Source organism: Pipistrellus kuhlii, unplaced genomic scaffold, assembly GCF_014108245.1.
Source record: "Pipistrellus kuhlii isolate mPipKuh1 unplaced genomic scaffold, mPipKuh1.p scaffold_m20_p_14, whole genome shotgun sequence".
NCBI classification, from domain to species: Eukaryota; Metazoa; Chordata; class Mammalia; order Chiroptera; family Vespertilionidae; genus Pipistrellus; species Pipistrellus kuhlii.
This window is the reverse complement of record NW_023425449.1, coordinates 19,161,636-19,181,124: the sequence shown is the minus strand read 5'-3', so window position 1 is coordinate 19,181,124 and position 19,489 is coordinate 19,161,636. Positions and strand designations below refer to the sequence as shown.

Genomic DNA, 19,489 nt, shown 5'->3' with positions numbered 1-19,489 from the left:
GAGGTTTGCTGCTGATCTGCATACTTAAAATGCTATTATGAAACCTGTTGTATTTAGGCTACTGAAGGGGAGACTTAGTAAGATATTACAGAATATCTTTCAGAGAAATGCATTGCTTTTGAAAGTATTAATATATGCTGCCTCAGGGCCTGCTTTAGTTTATGGAAAAATCATTACTTAGTTAGCATATCTGATGAACAGTATGGAGTCATAGCATTTTGCCTGGGATGAGCTCAGGTCTTTCTGGAGATGGGAAAACTAAGCATTGGAAAAGGATCATTGACTGGCCAGCAAGATTCCCCATGAGAGAAATCTCAGAGCTGGCACGAGAACCTTGATCTCTAGATTCAAGTCTTCTTCGCTACTATTGCCAGTTAGTAGAATCTAACTTCGGTCTATGTTAGAGCTATACGGCTCACTTAACCTGTGCTTTGGAAGTATTGATTATTTAAAGATTATCCTAGAAAATCATGTTTGTACTGTCAATTGCTTGGTAATCTCTCCCCATCTCTTCTTTCCTATCCCTTTAAAGTAAATGGTAATTTGTCTGATTCTCCCTTTACTTGTGATAGTGAAACTTTATTTGTAAGCCAAATTGGATCAAATTTTATTGGCCAAATCTGATTTTACTTTACTTTAAAAAGGTTATGGAATTTTAAAACAGTAAGAGTCCAGTGGTTTTGTCCTAAATTTATTTGGCTGATATGAATCTGTTAAACTAGCTGGGGAAGGGGTCTCCTGTGCTAAAGAGACCAAAATTTAAGATGAAAGACAGATATAATACTATTATTTTTAATTTCGTTCCTCTTTTTGAGACTATCATGTTGTGTATAAAAGGAAAAATTGAAAAACAACAACAATGTAATTCTTTCTAAAAATATTTTTATTAATTTTAGAGAGGAAGGGAAAAGGAGAGAGAAACATTAGTGATGCAAGAGAATCATTGATTGGTTGCCTCCTGCATGTCGCCGAGCCCGCAACCCAGGTATGTGCCCTTGATTGGAATCAAACCTGGGAACCTTCAGTCCTCAGGCCAAGGCTCTATCCACTGAGCCAAACTGGAGAAGGCATCAGTGTAATTCTTGAGTAGTTGATAAGTTGGCTGCCATTTTTTAATCATGAGAATTAGAACTTCCCTTGGAATAAGCAGATTTATAATTTTTTCGCCCGGTAACTAGTGTTGAAGAATAAGGCCGTATCCATCCAAGGGAAGTTCTTTATACTTTATGATCCTGAATTTTGTTTGCTTTGTGAAATTGTAGTGCTATAACCAAGGAAATGACAGACATATAACCTTACTTTTGTTGAAACTGGATTGTGCTTTAAAAATGAAATGGTTGGATTTTTAATTAAGAAATATGTTTACTCAACATAGTTATACTTTCATTATATAGAAATAGCTTAGATGTTATATTGACTATAAAATTTTCTACTGTATCACATATTTGCTATTCGTTATTAGGTTATATTGCTCTTCTAATGTTTTATTTACTGTCAGTTTGCACCTATTTTTCTAGGAATGCTGCTTTATTATATACATTGTAGTTATTAATATGACAACAGCAAAAGTCATCCAATCTTTTTATTCCATACATGGAGATTAAAATAAAACTCTATTCTAATAAAAATATTATCTATTACTTAACACAAAGCAACAAGAAACAAGAAAAAGGAATTCTTTTTTAAATTTAGCATATGCAGCAGGGGGCACCAGATGAAGGCAAAAATGAATTCCTCTTTTTTTAAGCCAGCTACAGCTTGTGTCCTGTTCATATTTAAATAATGTGGTAATTGATTGTTTCCCCATTAGTTTTCCTAATGGCTTTAACTTTTCAGTTTTCAAAGCTGTGTTGAAGAAGACATTGATAACAATTCTCACTTATTGATTCCAATGAAATTTCTTAAGTCGGTTTAGTAATTACACAATTTTTTTTCTTAAGCATATACTATTTTTCAAAGGGGGTGTGGAAACTACATTTAATAAATAATCCCTTGTTTAGCACAGGTATTACTGTGTTTTAAATATCTTTTCTACAAAATGTTTTTTTCACTGATTAAAAAAGCAAAGTCCCAGTGATTTGAAATGATTTGAAAGCTTAAGTTTTTCTTTGCATGTGAGCTGAATGAATTTTAAGTCTGGGAACCTATTCCCATTAGTTAATAAATAGTTGTACAGAAGTTACGTTGGTGGCATCATCCAGTAATTTCTCTCTTATCTCCCTCCTCCCCATTGTTTAGTCCAGTATCAGATGGAGATGATGCGCAGCCTTCGCCATGTCAACATTGACCATCTCCATGTGGGCTGGTACCAGTCCACCTACTATGGCTCGTTTGTCACCAGGGCGCTCTTGGATTCTCAGTTCAGCTACCAGCATGCCATTGAAGAGTCTGTTGTTCTCATTTATGGTTTGTAGGAGTTTCCTTTATTATTCTTTTCTTCCCTTAATATTATTACTGCTACTATTTTTGCTTTCTGTCTTTTTGCCTCTAAGAGCAGCCTGGCAGGCCTTCTCAAGTAAATACCAACCCTGTTTCTGCAGCAGCCTCAGCAGCAGCTAAGTCTAGACAGGGTTTCCTTCTTTCTGTTTATTTTTCTTGCTATCAGAGCCCTGATGTGTACATTTTGGAATGCTGGAGTAGCTGCTTCATTTTTATTCCTCCATCTCCCCTCCCTCATTTGAAGGGGCTGGTGGAACTAGACCAGATGTCTAACAAACCCCGATTGCTGGAGTGTCTGGCTCTGTACGTGACTGACCAATCATAACACAGCGTGCCAAGTTTTTTTTATACCTCTGACAGCAGCGTACAAAACCTGGACTGTTTCTTAGCACAAAGATTTTTTTCTTTTCGGCCTATTTAATGGTGTTTCCTCAAGCTCTCCAGACCAGATGTTCTGTGCTGTATCAGAACTGTAGGCAATTTAACAGCTTTATAGCCTTCCCCCTCCCCAAACACTCACAGTTTGCCATATCTGGCAGACTTGCATATAGTTTCCAGCTGAGAAGTAAATGTAACGTCCTGAGTATCTGTCAGAAAAAATACTAATGAATACGATCAATCTTATGAGCTGCCCCAAAATTGTTTCAGTATGTTAACAATTGGATTACAGTAAAGAACAAGTTGTTAAAGTGTACTTATATTGGCTGGAAACATTGCATCATCAGACCTTGATGAATTTTCCACTTGTTTCAATCTATTTTGGTTTTCATTTTATCACCTATTGCTAAAAGTTTCACTGTGTTAAGTTTCAGACAACATGAATGTTAACACAGGTTTTAGGTGAATATTGGCATGCCGGAGCCGTTATCATGCAGCAAGTGCTAAGCTCCCTTACTCATGGACTGTTTAAGCAGTTAGTTTTGACATAATGAGTTTCTCTAAAACTAAAAAGACACTTTTGTCATAGCACTTTGACTTTGGTGATTTTTTTTTTTTTAATCAGCTTTAACCAAGAAATTTAAATAATGCATATTAGGATAAATTTTGTTTGCAGAGCTATTCATCTAAATTAGTTGACCGAAGAACCACACAAATGCATGCACTGAATTTTAATACTTAATATTCATCAGTATTTTTCTTCTAATTATAACAGATGTATATAAAATGTATAGAACATATATTTGATTTTCATCATGATTGCTGGTTCTAGTTGAGGAAATTATTCTACCTGTTACAAATAAGATCCTCCATTTTCACTTCCTATTTGCTATACTAGTTTGAATCTGTTTCAAATTGTGATCTGATTATTTATTTTGATCCTCATTTTGTAAAGATTATATGCTAAGTAACAGAATGTGCCTAGAACCAAAGTCATTCAAGCACTGGTCCTGACAAAATTCTTAGTAATTTTTACTCTCTTTTTCTCATTTGAGATCCCATAAAAACTGCCCAAGGGTCTCTCTCACTGAAGGCATACAGACTGACTCCCAAACTGATGGAAGTTTGTAAAGAGAAGGATTTTTCTCCTGAAGCGTAAGTATTTGGGGGCCTGTAAGGCACACAGTAAAGGACTGGGTATTTTTCTTTTAAGATTTTAGTTTGCCACATTTATTGAATCCTCGGTGGCATGGAAATGTTTTTGCCATGTCGACGGTAAAAGTTTTCTGCATGGCCGAGTGCCACTTGATTTTTTCCTTTCCATGTTTAAACTGTTCTTATGGAATGTCTCATCTGTTCTCACCACGGGCAAATTCAATTGGAATGGGAATTTAATTAGCTTCTGGGTTTGAAGAAAAAATGATTAAATAAAAGGAGATGGAATGAACGATCATCAGCTATCAGATTGTAAACTCTGTGTCAGTTTGGTTGTGGGCTGTATGTCTTATTTTCTGAGCTCCTGTTTTTTGGGATGTGTGTATAAACATTTTAAAGATTCAGTAAGGAATTCCGCTTACTGGAAATATTATGGGTGCATGTATGCATAGAATTAATCAATAAAGCTGTTTTGTGGTCCTATACAATGGCATTGGAATGTTTATGTTGAAAATTCGAAGAAATACTCAGAATTCTTCATATTGTGTTCATTATAGGACTTTTTATTCTTATTATGGCGGCTTTAAGTTCATGTAGGATCGACAGACAGTTCATTGCTAGTTTCTCTTGAAATTAAGGTGCAAGGAATTTAAAAAGAAAAGCTAACTCATGAAGAGTTTCTGGGTATGGTAGGTATAACTAAACGATAAGAAGTTGCATTCTTGCAAATTCAAATGTGAAGGATTCATGTGCAATATTCTATGAGTAGTATTCTGCTAGTTGTTAATCTCTTCGTTTTAAAATGAACTTGCCAAAAACTTGAGTATTTCTCTTTTCTAGCTATTTTAAATGTTTTAGAGGTAGATTATACAGCAGAACTTTCTATGACACTTACATTTTATTATCAAGTAAATTTTGAAGATACCTGATTACAAAGAGAATAGTTTCTTTTGCCAAGAATCTTATTTTCTGGGCTTATAGCGCAAGCTCAGATCATTTTCAGTTATTCAAATATCTCCAGTTATGCTTGATAAAACATTCTCTCCCTTTTTAGAGAGTTTTAATGAAACAAAGATCCTGGAGAGGGCCTGTAATTAAGGAAAATGTATGAAATAATCAATTTAACATTTAATTCTGACCACCAGACTAAAGTATATTTAACACGCTTCACAGATTGAAGAAGGGAAGTATCACCTTTGAGCACATGTTTGAAGAAGTGCCGATTGTAATTAAAAATTCACATCTGATCAACGTCCTAATGTGGGAGCTTGAGAAGAAGTCGGCTGTAGCAGATAAACACGAACTGCTCAGTCTTGCTAGCAGGTAAGAATTCCTGCCTAATGAAAGTACCTTTTTATCACTTGCTGCAAAAGATTCTTTTATTTAGACTCTAACCTATCAAAACAAGAAAAAAGAATTACTTAAGCACATTTGGAGGTTACTAAGACACGTAACGACATGTAGTACTTGTCCTGGCTTGCTAAGATTTCAGGAAAAATGCCAAACAGATAAAGTGAAGCAGTGTTTGAATACAAATTAGTTCCTGTTCTAGCAGCTCTCCACAGCCTTTGCTGGATCATTGTTGCTCTGGTAAGGTAAATGCCCATAGGGGAGGTTTTACAATATTTGGCTCAGAGTTATTTATTGTACACAGCCCTCAGAGGCAGTGGTACTATGTCTGGGTATTTAATAATGCTCAGGAGAAAAACAAAAAAACACTTTTTCTTTTATTGGTGGCATTTGCCCTTGTTCAGATGCAGACTTTATTAGTAGAGAGCTTCCCATTTGATTTCCAGCTAAACTTAGAATTTTCTGGACCTGACACTGTCTTGCTATCTTAGACAGTGGTGACATAATTTCCTCCAAGTGACTGCTTTGGCTATCTAGTTGCTAAGATTATTTATTATATTGGTAAAACACTGACTGAAATGTTCCAAAACAGATAATTTCCTTTATGAAATTACCATGTGCCATCTCCCCTCACCCCCCATTTATTCTCTTAACAGAAATATGAATAGATTTCTAAATATAGCTTCTCTGCAAAGCCCTTTAGGCTTGATATTAGTAATTATTTTATGGCGAGTGGAGGCTAACCACAGATACATAGAGTGAAATTAAATGAACAGAGTTGGTAGTCAATCAATATGCATTTGTTTGAATGGTTGAAAGAAAAAAAAAGTGTATTTTCTTAAGCAAACATTATAGAACAGAAGCTCAATTATTTATCAGATTTTCAATTATCCTATTATAGTAGAAGCTTGTACAACAGAACAGTATACGATTCCTTGTCATAAAACAAGTGGGGTAAACCCAGAAGGACCAGAGAGCCCGGTATCTTCTCTAGGGTCTGGGATGGGCAGAACTGATTGAAGTACCACTTTTCATTGCAGAATGTGCCACAGTGGCCCAGAAAGTCTTCACAGGGGAAGGAGAAGGAAACTGGATAGTGAACGAGTGCTAGGTGACACAGCCAGGTTTCGAGACTAATTCGAGACTAAAGAATATGCCGTTTAACTGCAAACATAGCCATGGTAGTTCTCCAGTTCGCTCTTTAAGGAGGTCATATTTTTCTTTACTGCTTTACAAACCCATTCGGCACATCTGTATTTAAAGCTTTAGGCTAAGAACCTTTTTCAGCAGGGTTACAATTTGATGAATTAAGTATATAGTTATATAAAAATTTTAAATTTACTATGTGAAAGCTTTTGCTTATATAATTTATGTCTTCACCTTTTACCAAGCTTCCTTACTGAGCATACAAAACACATATAGCCTTTCTGTGCTTTAACATTACCAGTGGCTTGTGATGTTTGCTTATCCAAAGCGTCAGCTATAATGGCCAAGAAAATGTTCCCAATTCTCCATAGCTGCTAAGATCTAGACAGTACTTCATGATAGTACTTTTCTTCTGTGTTTTATGTGAACTAGTGAGAGAGGCCCTTTGCTCTTTATGCTAAGTTATTTTAAGAGTAAATTGGTATTCCTGTTGGGAGAGAAAACTTGAAGCAAAGTTTATATCAATGGACTGTTAAATTGACCCAAATTGACAATCCTACTTTACAAACTTTGTTCATCTCAAATTTTAATTTATAACATTAATCAGGCCAGTTGCCATAAATTTTTTTTTCTAAGAAACCGCATCAGACATTATTCTTAAGCAGCTCCTTAAACATTTTGCTTGATCTTGCTTTTCACAATCCATATGTGGATACCAGTTCATTGAGTTACCTGGTAAATTTGCCTGTGCTGTGAATAAAACATACTACAGTTCCTTCCATTTAAAAAATTCTAATTTTTATTTTTTTTAGATGAAAGTTCTTGTAATAGCTATTTTATAGCAGCTTTTATTAGTTTTTAAAAATATGTTACAAAAACCTTGAGCTTTTCACACATGAAAAAAACACGATTGTTTTTAGTTCCTTTAAAAAAAAAAAGTAAATGAAGGGTGGGCATCGTACATTAAAGATAAATTGGTACTGTAGCCAGAGCCGACTTATCACTGCATGTCTTGGTTGACATCTGTTTAAGTTATCTGTGTTCAGTTCTTTGTTTCCTTTGCAATAAAAGAAAAGGCTATTTTATTGAAACTCCTAACAATAACTCCCTGTTTCAGAATTCTAGTTGAACTAGTACTGAAAATGAAAAGATCCCCATAAAATTGCCCTTGGTAATGGACCTGTGATTTCCTGGTATCTGTGAAATAGTTATGTATTACACTTAATTCCTTTTGCCTTACAAAGACTATTGTGCAGAGTTTTAGACTTTTTTGTTTGTTTGTGTTCTTTCACTATAATTACATTTACCTATAAGACATAATGATAGTACTTTAAAGACAGTTTTTGGTGGAGAGGAAGGGTCTATTCTAGTAATACCTTTCTCATTGCTGCAGTGTAGGCAGACTCCAAGATTTAAACTCTAAAAACAAATCCTAGGTCTTTCTCTGCATCTGACAAAAACTTGCCTTCATGGTTTTTCTCCACTGTCACTGTGCACCCCCATTCTCACTTCCCCATTCACCTGCTCATAGGGTTGATGAACTTTCTCTTTTGATGGTTCCACTTACAGACATAAATGACTTACTTAGTATTTAACAACTCTAACTGTGTAGTTAATTATGGCATTTCTTGCATTTAATATCATTTTGGGGGCCTCAATTCTTCTAAAATGAGATTAAATGAAAGAAATTCTGTAATTAACTTAGGCCAGTGGTCGACAAACTCATTAGTCAACAGAGCCAAATATCAACAGTACAAAGATTGAAATTTCTTTTGAGAGCCACATTTTTTAAACTTAGACTTACTCTAATACCACTTCTTCAAAATAGACTCGTCCAGGCCATGGTATTTTGTGGAAGAGCCACACTCAAGGGGCCAAAGAGCCGTATGTGGCTCGTGAGCTGCAGTTTGCCTACTATGGACTTAGGCCAGTCCCAGCCCCTCCTCTCCTTCCCTCTCAGTATCCAAATTTTTTCCTCTGCCCTCCTTCCTCAGATATCTTCAGTTTCTCTGGGCTGTTTCTTTTCTACCTTATTTATTGACTTATTTTTCCCAATGTTAGAAATTTTTGGAAATGTTCAACTCTTCAGAAAAACAATACAATGAACACTCATATTCCTTTACCTAGATTCAACAGTTGTGTACTTTGCCACATTTGCACTGGCTCTCTATCTACACACATAAAAATGTGTATTCTCCCCTTCCCCAACCATTTGAAAGAAAATTACAGACATTGACTCTTAACCCCTAAAGATTTGAAGTGCATCTCTTAAGAATAAGGACATTTAAACTTGTTTAAGTCTGTCTCATTTTAAAATTGAAGTTACAAAAAGAACACCTTTTGACCGTATGCCATTATTATCCATTTTCTTTTACCTTTTGCTTCATTTCCTTCCTTCCTTCCTTCCTTCCTTCCTTCCTTCCTTCCTTCCTTCCTTCCTTCCTTCCTTCCTTCCTTCCTTCCTTCCTTCCTTCCTTCCTTCCTTCCTTCCTTCCTTCCTTCCTTCCTTCCTTCCTTCCTTCCTTCCTTCCTTCCTTCCTTCCTTCCTATATATTTTATTGATTTTTTACAGAGAGGAAGGGAAAGGGATAGAGAGCTAGAAACATCGACGAGAGAGAAACATCGACTAGCTGCCTCCTGCACGCCGCACCCCCCCCCCCCCCCGCCGCACCCCCCCCCCCCCCCCCCCCCCGGGATGTCCCCACAACCAAGTTACATGCCTTTGACCTGAATCGAATCTGGGACCCTTCAGTCTGCAGACCGACCTCTATCCACTGAGCCAAACTGGTTTCAGCCATTTTCTTTTTTTATAGTTAAATTTTTTAATAGAATTTTCTACATGTTGTGTGTTTTCTCATTTCCCACTTATCTCCAACACTTAGTGCTCCATCTATTCTGTGTTGTTGGAGCTCTCACTAAAGTCGCAGAAGATGCTTTTATTGCTATGTTGCCATATGTAACATAGAGTCTTTCAGACTCTTAAACATTTAATATGTTGATAACCTTTGGAGTCTGAAACCTCAGCTTCTTATTCCCCACGGTGAGCCCTCTTTTGCCCATCCCTGAATATCCATGTTCCTCTGGTCTGTCTTCCCAGATTGCATTCCTGGAGTGACTTCATCTGACTTCCACGTCTCTGCCTTAGGCCAGGACCTCATTATTTCTGCTCCTCATTCCTCTCACAGTCTCCTATCCTTCTTTTTACCTTTTCCTTTTTCATTGCAGTGATCTTGCTAAATGCAAATTATATGTTCCTCTTACTCCTTTGCTTAAACTTTTTGTCCTCCAATCGAGGATTAGAGTCCTTGCTTCTAAGAGTCCTTGCGTTATGACTGTTGTCTGCCTTAGTTTCATTGCTGTTTATTTTCTCCATTCTTGCCCTTTTCCTGCTCTCCTGGTATACGGATTACTTGTAGTTCCTCAAATGCCTTGTGCTTTTCCATGGGAATCTGAACATGCTGCCTGTGCCCAGTATCTGCAGTGACCCATCCTGCCTTCCTTGTCTCTAAATCCCATTTCCAACTTTTCAAAATCTCAAAATTCAGAGGTCACATAATTCAAAAAGTCTCATCTGATCTACCAAACTATCTTTTATGCTTCTGTTCTGTTATAGCAGTTGTCACCACTGTGTTATATTTATCTTTTTGCCTTTCTCTCTTCTCACTAGAATGTGTTGAGTGCAATAGTGGCTTACAGAGTGTAACTCTTAGTATTTAACAGTGCTAGCGAAGTTAGTATGCACTTGATAACATGTGTTGGAAGGATACATGGGAGATAATACAATATTGTTAAATTTTAACCCTGAAGTTATTTGGAAAACAGTGTGACTATAATGAAATGGACCAGGACATTTGATTAGCTATGGGGAAACAAAGTTGAAAGTGATTCACAAAATTACAATGAGCCGAAACCTATTTGGGCGTTGGCCTGCGGGACTAAAAGGTCCCAGGTTCGATTCCAGTCAAGGGCATGTACCTTGGTTGTGGGCCATCACCAGTAGGGGATGTGCAAGAGGCATCTGATTGATGTTTCTCTCTCATCGTTGTTTCTAGCTTCCTATCCCTCTCCCCTCCTCTCTGTAAAAACTCAATAAAATATATATATAAAAAATACAATGAAATAAGATAAATAGGAAATAAAGCTTTAATTTGAAAAAAGCACTTGATTCCTAGACAGGTTAATTCACTTGGTCAAGGTTATATAGGTAGTGCCAGACTTGGGATTAAATGGTAAATTTATTGATACACTCAGACATACACCAGCAAACACACCAGTTCTATGAGCTTCTACTATTTAAGAAAGAGCCAAAAACTTTCTAATTTTCTTCAAGTTACAGATGTAATCCATATAGAATTCATACTTTAACTAGATTTACTTTCATTCATTCTCAATATTTCCAGTCTCTGTGTTCCTCAGCTTTCTTCTCCTCTGGATGCTGAAATCAACCATGCAACTGCTTAAAGCAGGAAACTGGAAGTCTGCCTTGATTCTTGATTCCCTGCTCAGTTCTGCCCACTTTTCTCCATGCTTATTGCCCCACCCTAGGCCAAGCCAGCTCTGTTTGTCTCTGTACTACCGCAGTAGAGGTGGTGTGTGTGTGTAGTTTTAAAAGTAGAAATAAAATTCACATAGAATACGCCCTAGCTGGTTTGGTTCAGTGGATAAAGCATCAGCCTGTGGACTCAAGGGTCCCAGGTTTGATTTCAGTCAAGGTCCCAGTTGTGGGCTCGATCCCCACTAGGGGGTGAGCAGGAGGCAGCCAGTCAGTGATTCTCTTTCATTATTGATGTTTCTATCTTTCTCTTCCTCTCCCTTCCTCTCTGAAGTCAATAAAAATATATTATAAAAAAATTCACATAGAATAAAATCCTTTATATTAGCCATTTTAATGTACTCACAGTATTATACAACCATCACCACTAATTCCAGAACATTTTCATCATCCTGAACAGAAACCCTTACTCACTAAGCAGTCACTCCTCCTTCCCCAACCCCTGGCCACACTGATTACTTTTTGTCTGTATGGATTGCCTGTTCTGGATGTTTCATGTATACGGAACCATATAGTAAGTGGCCTTTTATATCTGGCTTCTTTCACTTAGTGTAATATTTTTCAGTTTCACTCATGTGTCAATACTGCATTCTTTTTATGACTCAGTAGTATTCTGTTGTACAAATAAAGTACAATTTATCCATTCACTCTTCGATAGACATTGGGGGTTTTTCCACTTTTTGGTTGTTAAGAATATTGCACCTATTAACGTGCATGTACAAGTTTTGGTATGAGCATGTTTTCAGTTCTCTGGAGTATATACCGAGGTGTGGAATTGCTGGGTCATCTATTACTCTACATTTAACTTTCTGAGGAACCATCAAACTGTTTTCCACAGCAGCTGTACCATTTTTATTTTACTCCTACAACAATGTATAAGTGTTCCATTTTCTCTACATCCTTGCCAGGATCTACAATAGACTCTTAACTGGTTTCCTGGTTCCTACACTCCAGTCTGTTCTCTGCATGGCAGCCAGAGTGGTTTTCTTTCTTCCTTTCCTTTACTTTTTCTTTCCTGTCCTGTCCTGTCCTGTCCTGGCCTGGCCTGGCCTGTCCTGGCCTGGCCTGGCCTGTCCTGTCCTGTCCTGGCCTGGCCTGTCCTTCCCTGTTCAAGATTTTAGAGGAGGAAGAGAGAGAAACTTCCATCAGTTGCCTCCCACAGCCAGGGTATGTGCCCTGACCAGGAATTGAACCTGCCACCTTTTGGTGTAAAGGGTGATGCTCCAACCAGCTGAGTCACTCTAGGGTCAGAGTGGTTATTTGAAAATTTAAGGCAAAACACGTCACAGATGTGTAGAACTCAGGGCACCATTCACCTGAAGGTGTAGAGTCTCATTCACACTGTGTGACTAATGGGCGCTGTGTGATGCAGCTAATGACTTGCCATATGTGCTTGTCTGAGCTCTCTACCCTCTCACTGTCCTCCAGCCATGCCCATCCTCTTCTTTTTATCTGTCTAGTTCTCTCCCATCTCAGGCCTTCAGCATGTGCTTTCTTCTACCTACATTCCTTCTTGCCTGGCTGATTCCTCTAATCCTTTGCTTTCACCCTGTCATCTCCTTAGAGTGATATTCTGACTGTATTACTTAAAGTGTCTCTCTACTTCCCCCTTTCTTTCTTCTCAACATCCCACTCTAAAACCCCCCACCCCCCAAATCAATTATAAGCTCAGTGAAGATAGAGACTGTGAATGTCTCATTCACTATTGTCTCCCTATTTGCTAACACTGAACTGGAACATAATGGGTCTTCAGTGAATGAATGAGTACTGTTTGTCGGCTCGTTGCTCTATAGTACACACATGTAGTAGCAGGTCCTCCGATGGCAGGAGATAGTTGCAGGCAGAAATTAGTATGATGGTTGTCGTCCTAGCTGGGACATCAGTGACAAACACAAAGTGATGTGCATTGGTATCACGTTATAAGAAAGTTTTGGTAAATGAGCTGCAGTTGACATTTTTGGAGAAGGAAAGAAGTGACTGTACCACAGATTCTAGAAAGGGCAAGAGGAAAGGAGCCCACTTTCTTGCTGCACTTGGCTTCACAGAACCAATGCTGCTGCTGCTGCTGCTGATTTAGAACCTACTAGATAGAGACTTCGTGTGCCTGAAGCGTTAGTCTGTTTGCATGGTTCTTCCTTTCTGTGGCTGCCGATTTAAGTGTTGTTGGTTTTTTTTTTTTTTTTTTTTTTTTTAATAACGATTTAAGTGTTTTGGTGCACAGTTGGGGGAGGGGATGCTAAGGAAAAGGGCTCCGGAGTGCTGAAACTTGGTTTAAAAAAAAAAAAATATTCATTGGCGATATCCTGCTAGGTATGTTGAACAGTTCCTATCCTGACATACGAATGCTCTGACAATAAGAAGCTGAGTTATTTCAGATATGGAAGGTTAAATACCAACCTGACGACTCACAGTCTTCCCTCTACCCTTGCTTTCAGGTGTACTGGGCTCCTGTTCTTTTATTTATTTTATTATTATTTTTTAATAAATATTTATTGTTCATGGCTCCTGTTCTTTTAGCAAATGGCAGATAAGTAAGTTTAATATCTACAGCTGTGGCGGAGCCTTAACTTGAAAACATGACATGTCATTATATTTACTTTACATTTCAGCAATCATTTGGGAAAGACTCTACAGTTGCTGATGGACAGAGTGGATGAAATGAGCCAAGATATAGTTAAATATAATACATACATGAGGAACACGAGTAAACAGCAGCAACAGAAACACCAGGTGGGTATTACAGAAAAATTCGACAAACAGAATTCCTTTCTAAGTTTGATGCTTTGAGAGTCATTTTCAAAATGACCTAAATTAATTTTGATAAAGCATTGAGATATAAAGTTAGTAGCTCTATATCATATTTAAAAAGACTATTCTGTATGTATTATGTTCTTAATATGTTATTTACAAGTTGTACTTAAAAATACCTGTCATAGAGAGAGCCATTTATAAGCTCAGTGTAATGCCAAGGTTATGCAAATAAGAGTTACATTTATTGAGACAATCAGAGGCAAAGAAATTCTAGAGTGTCACAGCTCATTTCTTTACTAACTATAATTGGTTTGGTAGTGGCTCATTGCAGCATAGTTAGCAATCTTCAGTTCATTTAAAAAACTGAGCTATTGTGATTAAGAGCAAGCAATTTTGATAGAAAATAATAGACCAACTGCTGTGAAGTAGATGGTATAATATAGATAAAAAACCCTAGAATTACCTGAAGACTCTCATATACACATATACTACTGTGGCCATTTAACCTTTTCTTTATTAGCATTGCTGAAGGCCACATGATTTTCACAGTTCCTGGAATGTTGTTTTGGGGCTGTATTGCTCTTCAGTGTTTTTAATATTTGATTCATAGATAAGTGGATTCCAGAACGTTTATATGGGAAAGTATTTGTATATGACTATTTTGTATTCATTAAAATGCACTTTAAACTAGATGTTCTTAATAGTAGAATTCTAAGCATAACTAACTGATTCTGAGAGAGTTGTATTAAAATTTTTGTATATCAGTGTTTATTTATTTAGTGAAATTTAAATTCTTTGTTTCTGCCATACTTAAAATTGTAAACACGCATATAAAGTATTTTCGCTGAAAAAAATGGGTGGTGATGATGGTGAAAATATCTGATAACTGAGGGGAAATAATGCTTTATTTCATTAAAGAACTCAACCTGGGATGTCAAATTGAAAAATCTGTCACCTGTGAGACTATTGATTCTGAAAAACAATCTTACAAATATTTTCCAGAATTCTAATATGTCTTGAATTTTTGTGTTTGATGTTTATTCTTACTGACCATTCAGAACCCCTACTAAATATAGGAATCTTTGCAAAGCAAGTTACTTCTCTACTTTAGGAAGAGCTGTTATTTCCCTTGGTTGTAGGACTCTTAAGAACTTAAAATTTTAAAACTGTGTGTGAGATGTTATTTCCACCTGCTTTTGAAAACAAGTATGAGCTCTTGATTGTGATTTGATTCATAAGTTTGTAGGTGTTCTATACCTTTATTTATAACCCCACCTTCTCTTCAGAGACTCATAGGAATCCAAAGTTTGAAAGCATTATCTGAGCTAATATTCCTAGCTATAGACCTAAAGCACAGGTTTATCTGTTGTTAATAGTAATAGTAGTTACTTATATAATAATAGTGATGCTGCTGCTAAAGTAATCTATACTAATAATAGAGAAATATACAACTTATCCATTACAGTGGCACATCACGACCAGATCAGCAGGCTGCATCCCTGCCCTCTGCTCAGGCAGCTGCAAGGCCGGGGGTAGGATAGGATACAATAGGAGGGAATAAGAAAGGAGAGGAAGGCAGGCCTGCATGCAGACAGGCCGAGAGGAGAAACAAAAATAGAAAGAGAACAAGAAAAAGATGCAGGAGTAGAAAAGGGAAAGAAACACGGGGCTACACACCAGAGGGGGTGGGACTGTAGGGAACGGGGAGCAGGTGTGCCCAGCAAGGGGCGGGGTGGGAGCCCCGCTCAGATGCAGGAGGAGGGTGGTGGCCCCTGGCGCAGGCCATTGGCGTGCGGGCGCCCGAGGCCTTCTGGGTGGAGGCGCGTCTGCTTTGTGGTAGCAGCAGCGTCCAGGCCTCGTGGGCCTCGGTAATGGGAGCAGGACAGTGGCGAGGAGGCTGGGGAAGCGGGGGTGGTGAACACCTGGCTGGGACTGAGCCCTGGGCTGGGGGTTATCGCCCCCCCCACCCCCAACGGAAGCTTTATGAAGGGAGGGAGAGAAGGAGGAACTTTGTAAAGGAGTCAATAGAGAGCAGAGTTAAAGAAGAGGATGTATGAGTGAACTGTAGGAGCTATATAGGAGCTATAATGAAAATCAAGTATAGTTGTGTACTGGGGACAGATTTTTAAAGTAGGAGTCAGAAAAGAAAGAAGATAATAAATGATAGTGAATAATTAGGCAGGTAGATAGATATTAAAACAGTGGAAGTAAGTATAGACGGATGTATGGGAAAGGTAGGATGAGAGACAAAGAGGGAAGGAAAAGTTTTAAAGGGGAGCCAGTAGAGCTTAAAAGAATGGGAAGAGGGAAGAAATGGGGGAGGGAGCAAAGCAGGTCCAAGGGAGGAAGTGAAGAAAAAAATTAAGGTGGGAAGGAAGGAAAAGGAGAGGGAGGGCAGGGGTAAAAATAAAGGAAAGAAGGAATGTGGGGAGGGAGGGTACGAGAAAGATGGGAAGAGGATGATGGAACAGAAGTAGGAAATAAGGAGGGAAGAAAAGTTTACCATGGTGAGTCAGTAGGAAAAAGTGTTACATAAAGGAGAGAGGAAAATTGTGTGAGAGGGAGAAGCCAATAAGGAAGTCAAATACAATTGTATATGAAGGAGATAAGATTAAAAAAAAAAAATTAATAAGGCCCTAACTGGTTTGGCTCAGTGGATAGACCATCAGCCTGCGGACTGAAGGGTCCCAGGTTCGATTCCGGTCAAGGGCATGTATCTTGGTTGTGGGCACATCTCCAAATGTGTGCAGGAGGTAACTGATCAATGTTTCTCTCTCATCGATGTTTCTAACTCTCTACTCCTCTCTGTAAAAAAATCAGTAAAACATATTTTTTAAAAATAAAAAAAATTAAAAAATTAATAGGGGTAACCAGGCTGGCAGGGGAGGGCGGTTCCGGGGCATCAGGCAGGCAGGCAGAGTGGGTCGAGCAGGTGCACCTCTAGTCTCTCTATATAAAAGCCTAAGCAACTGTCCAACCAGTAGGTATGATGCACAATGACCACCAGGGGGCAGATGCTCAACACAGGAGCTGTCAGGCTGCAGTGATGGCTGCTGTGGTTCTCAGGTGATGCACCCAGAACCAGAGAGGAGGGAGCCCAATTCTGGGGTGTGTCACCCGAGAACCGCCCTTTTGCAATCCGGGACCCCTTGGGGGATATTGGAGAGCTGGTTTTGGTCCAATCCCCGCAGGCCAGGCTGAGAGACCTACTGGTGCATGAATCCGCGCACCAGGCCTCTAGTATAGTAATAACATCATCAGTATTGTTGTTTTGGTCAGTAGGGATAGTTGAAAGAATTCCTACTGTGGTAGTTCCATCTCTTAATTATTAAAATTAAGATGATTTGTCCTTACAATGTTGTCATTTACCCCATAGTTATAAATGGTCACGTTTCTCCCTTTCACACACTAACTAATCTTGAGCTGCTTTGCCTTGTAAGCATCCTGTTTCTCACATAATTAGGTCTTCTTCCCCCCCCCCCCCAAAAAAAAAAAAAATTGCTAGTCATAGATTCTTAAAGCTCAGAGTGACTGGAATTTACAGCAAAGGAATTTTCTTCTAAAGTTGCGATACTTAGGCTCTTAGAAGCAAGAATTACCAAGGATTAACCCTTGATAAACCAGATTGGAATTTGGAGCATTCTTTCTCCTCCGGTAGAGAAAAATAACCAAGTCCTTTCCCTCTGAATTTCAGTATCAGCAGCGTCGCCAGCAAGAGAACATGCAACGGCAGAGTCGAGGAGAACCCCCGCTTCCTGAGGAGGATCTTTCCAAGCTCTTCAAACCGCTGCAGCCCCCAGCCAGGATGGATTCTCTGCTCATCGCAGGTACTGTCCCAGCGCAAATGCGGCATTTTTCTCTGCTGTTTGGAAAGTAGACAGCAGTTAGAGGTTTGAGAAAACAGAGAATGTACATCATAAAAGCTAATGCATTTAACATGGTTGAAGGACAAATTTGAGTCTAGTACCTATAATTTCTGAAATTAAAGAATTTGTCAGTCTTTTATTTTCCAGGTCCTTTCAGTGCTTCACTGTGTTTCTTTGTACATTTTTGAGATGGCATTATAAACTCTCTAAAACGGGAAGGTTTTATTTGTGTTATCTTTCATGGGAAGTAAGAAAACCTTTTTTACAGTCTTGTAATGTAGCAGATCATTTAGCTGGAGCCTTTTGCTTTTCCTGGTGGAGCATAGCACTGAGCCCAAGTCTGTGTGGGAGTTTGAATTGAATTGAGTTTTCTGACTCAACAAGGTGTGTTACCCTTACTTAGACTTAAGTTGTAGCAACATGAATGCAATTCTGGATGGACTTTTTCTGGGGGTACTTAAGATTTAACACCTCCTCTAAGTGGCAGAGTTTTTATTTCCTACTCTAGGACTTGATTTAGAATATTTAACATTCTATATAAACGTTAAATACTATTTGAGGCATTTATTGGATCGAAAACCCTATGCAAAGAAAAGCTGATCTTCTACAATTCCCATTGATATATTTCTATTGAACTATTTTTAGGGTGGAGGAAAATCTAAATTCTATAAAGCTTTCTTGTACCCACATAAATTAAATTTGAGAAACTGAGACACATTCTTTACTTAAGGTCCAGTGCAAGCAGAATTGTATTTCTCATACTTTCAGAAAATATGTAATTATTGCAGCAGATTAGATAATTGGTTTTATGACTTAAAAGCAGTGTGTGTCCTTTCTGCATGGGGATTCTGTCTGTGCTCTGCTCTGTGTAGCTTTGGGGCAGAGGAGTGCTCAGTGTTTCCAGAGCACAGATTGGAAACCACTGTACTTGCTCAGGCCTAGGTCAGCTTAGTTTGCAGTTCTTTCTACCTGCTAACAAGACCAGTGCTGTTTTCTACCATGTGCAGCATTAATTTCAGCTGCATAGTCAGTACATTTTGATTGACAGCTAATATGTTCGTAACTGCTGATGATCTTTTTGAAAGTTGTAATTTTTCCTCTCTATGTAACCAAGAGCAGAAGATAGCTTAAGAACTTATAATCTTTATTATCCCTATGGAAAAATAGAATTGATTCTTATATCCTCTTAAAACAAAACAAAACGAAACAAAACAGAACACTGGTGGTTCTGTGTTGTGTTGACCTTCTTGTTTGAATTCCAGATCATTTTACAATTTGAGGAACATTACAATTCTCTCTCTTACTTTCCCAAATGCACAGGCCAGATTAACACTTACTGCCAGAACATCAAGGAATTCACTGCCCAGAACTTAGGCAAACTCTTCATGGCCCAGGCTCTCCAAGAATACAACAGCTAAGAAAAGGAAGTTTCCAGAAAAGGAGTTAATGTGGACTCTTAAGATCACAGTGACACAGCTCTTGGAAGAAATATATTTGTATCTTGAAAAGTCTTTCTAGCCAATAATAAAATATTAATTAAAACAATCTTGAGTGCTTGCTCATTTGGATTGAGACATATTAGTTGCTTATTTTTGTCTTCCTCTACCTATTAATTTCCAAAATATAAAAGTCTTCACCAGAAACTTCACCAGGCTCTGACCTTCGTCCATCACCTTGGCTCTCATTGAGCTGCCACCTCTCAACCACACCGTCTAGTACTGCTTGTCCCAACTCCTGACCCAGAGGGCTGGAACCCAGTGTGAATCCTAGCACTTCATCGTTCAAGCCCCCGGTACCACAGACTCCATGTTGTTGCCCCACCCCTACCCCCACTCCCACTCCCACCCCTCGC

The 19,489-nt window shown here is 38.4% G+C and overlaps 1 protein-coding gene across 3 annotated transcripts in view; it reads left to right on the top strand.

Annotated features, from left to right (window-relative positions):
• The window catches only part of EIF3H (eukaryotic translation initiation factor 3 subunit H), an 80,974-nt gene extending 61,796 nt beyond the window's left edge, over positions 1-19,178 (top strand). Inside the window, exons 3-8 of one of the 3 annotated variants that reach the window (XM_036436823.2) lie at positions 2,239-2,406; positions 3,873-3,972; positions 5,146-5,295; positions 13,630-13,750; positions 17,466-17,598; positions 18,958-19,178. In XM_036436823.2, the coding sequence (XP_036292716.1) occupies positions 2,239-2,406; positions 3,873-3,972; positions 5,146-5,295; positions 13,630-13,750; positions 17,466-17,598; positions 18,958-19,055 (770 nt within the window). In that variant the 3' untranslated portion in view covers positions 19,056-19,178. The remainder of the gene's footprint in view (positions 1-2,238; positions 2,407-3,872; positions 3,973-5,145; positions 5,296-13,629; positions 13,751-17,465; positions 17,599-18,957) is intronic. The other 2 variants (XM_036436825.2, XM_036436824.2) reach the window with 2 other exon arrangements.
• Positions 19,179-19,489: the final 311 nt, after the last annotated feature.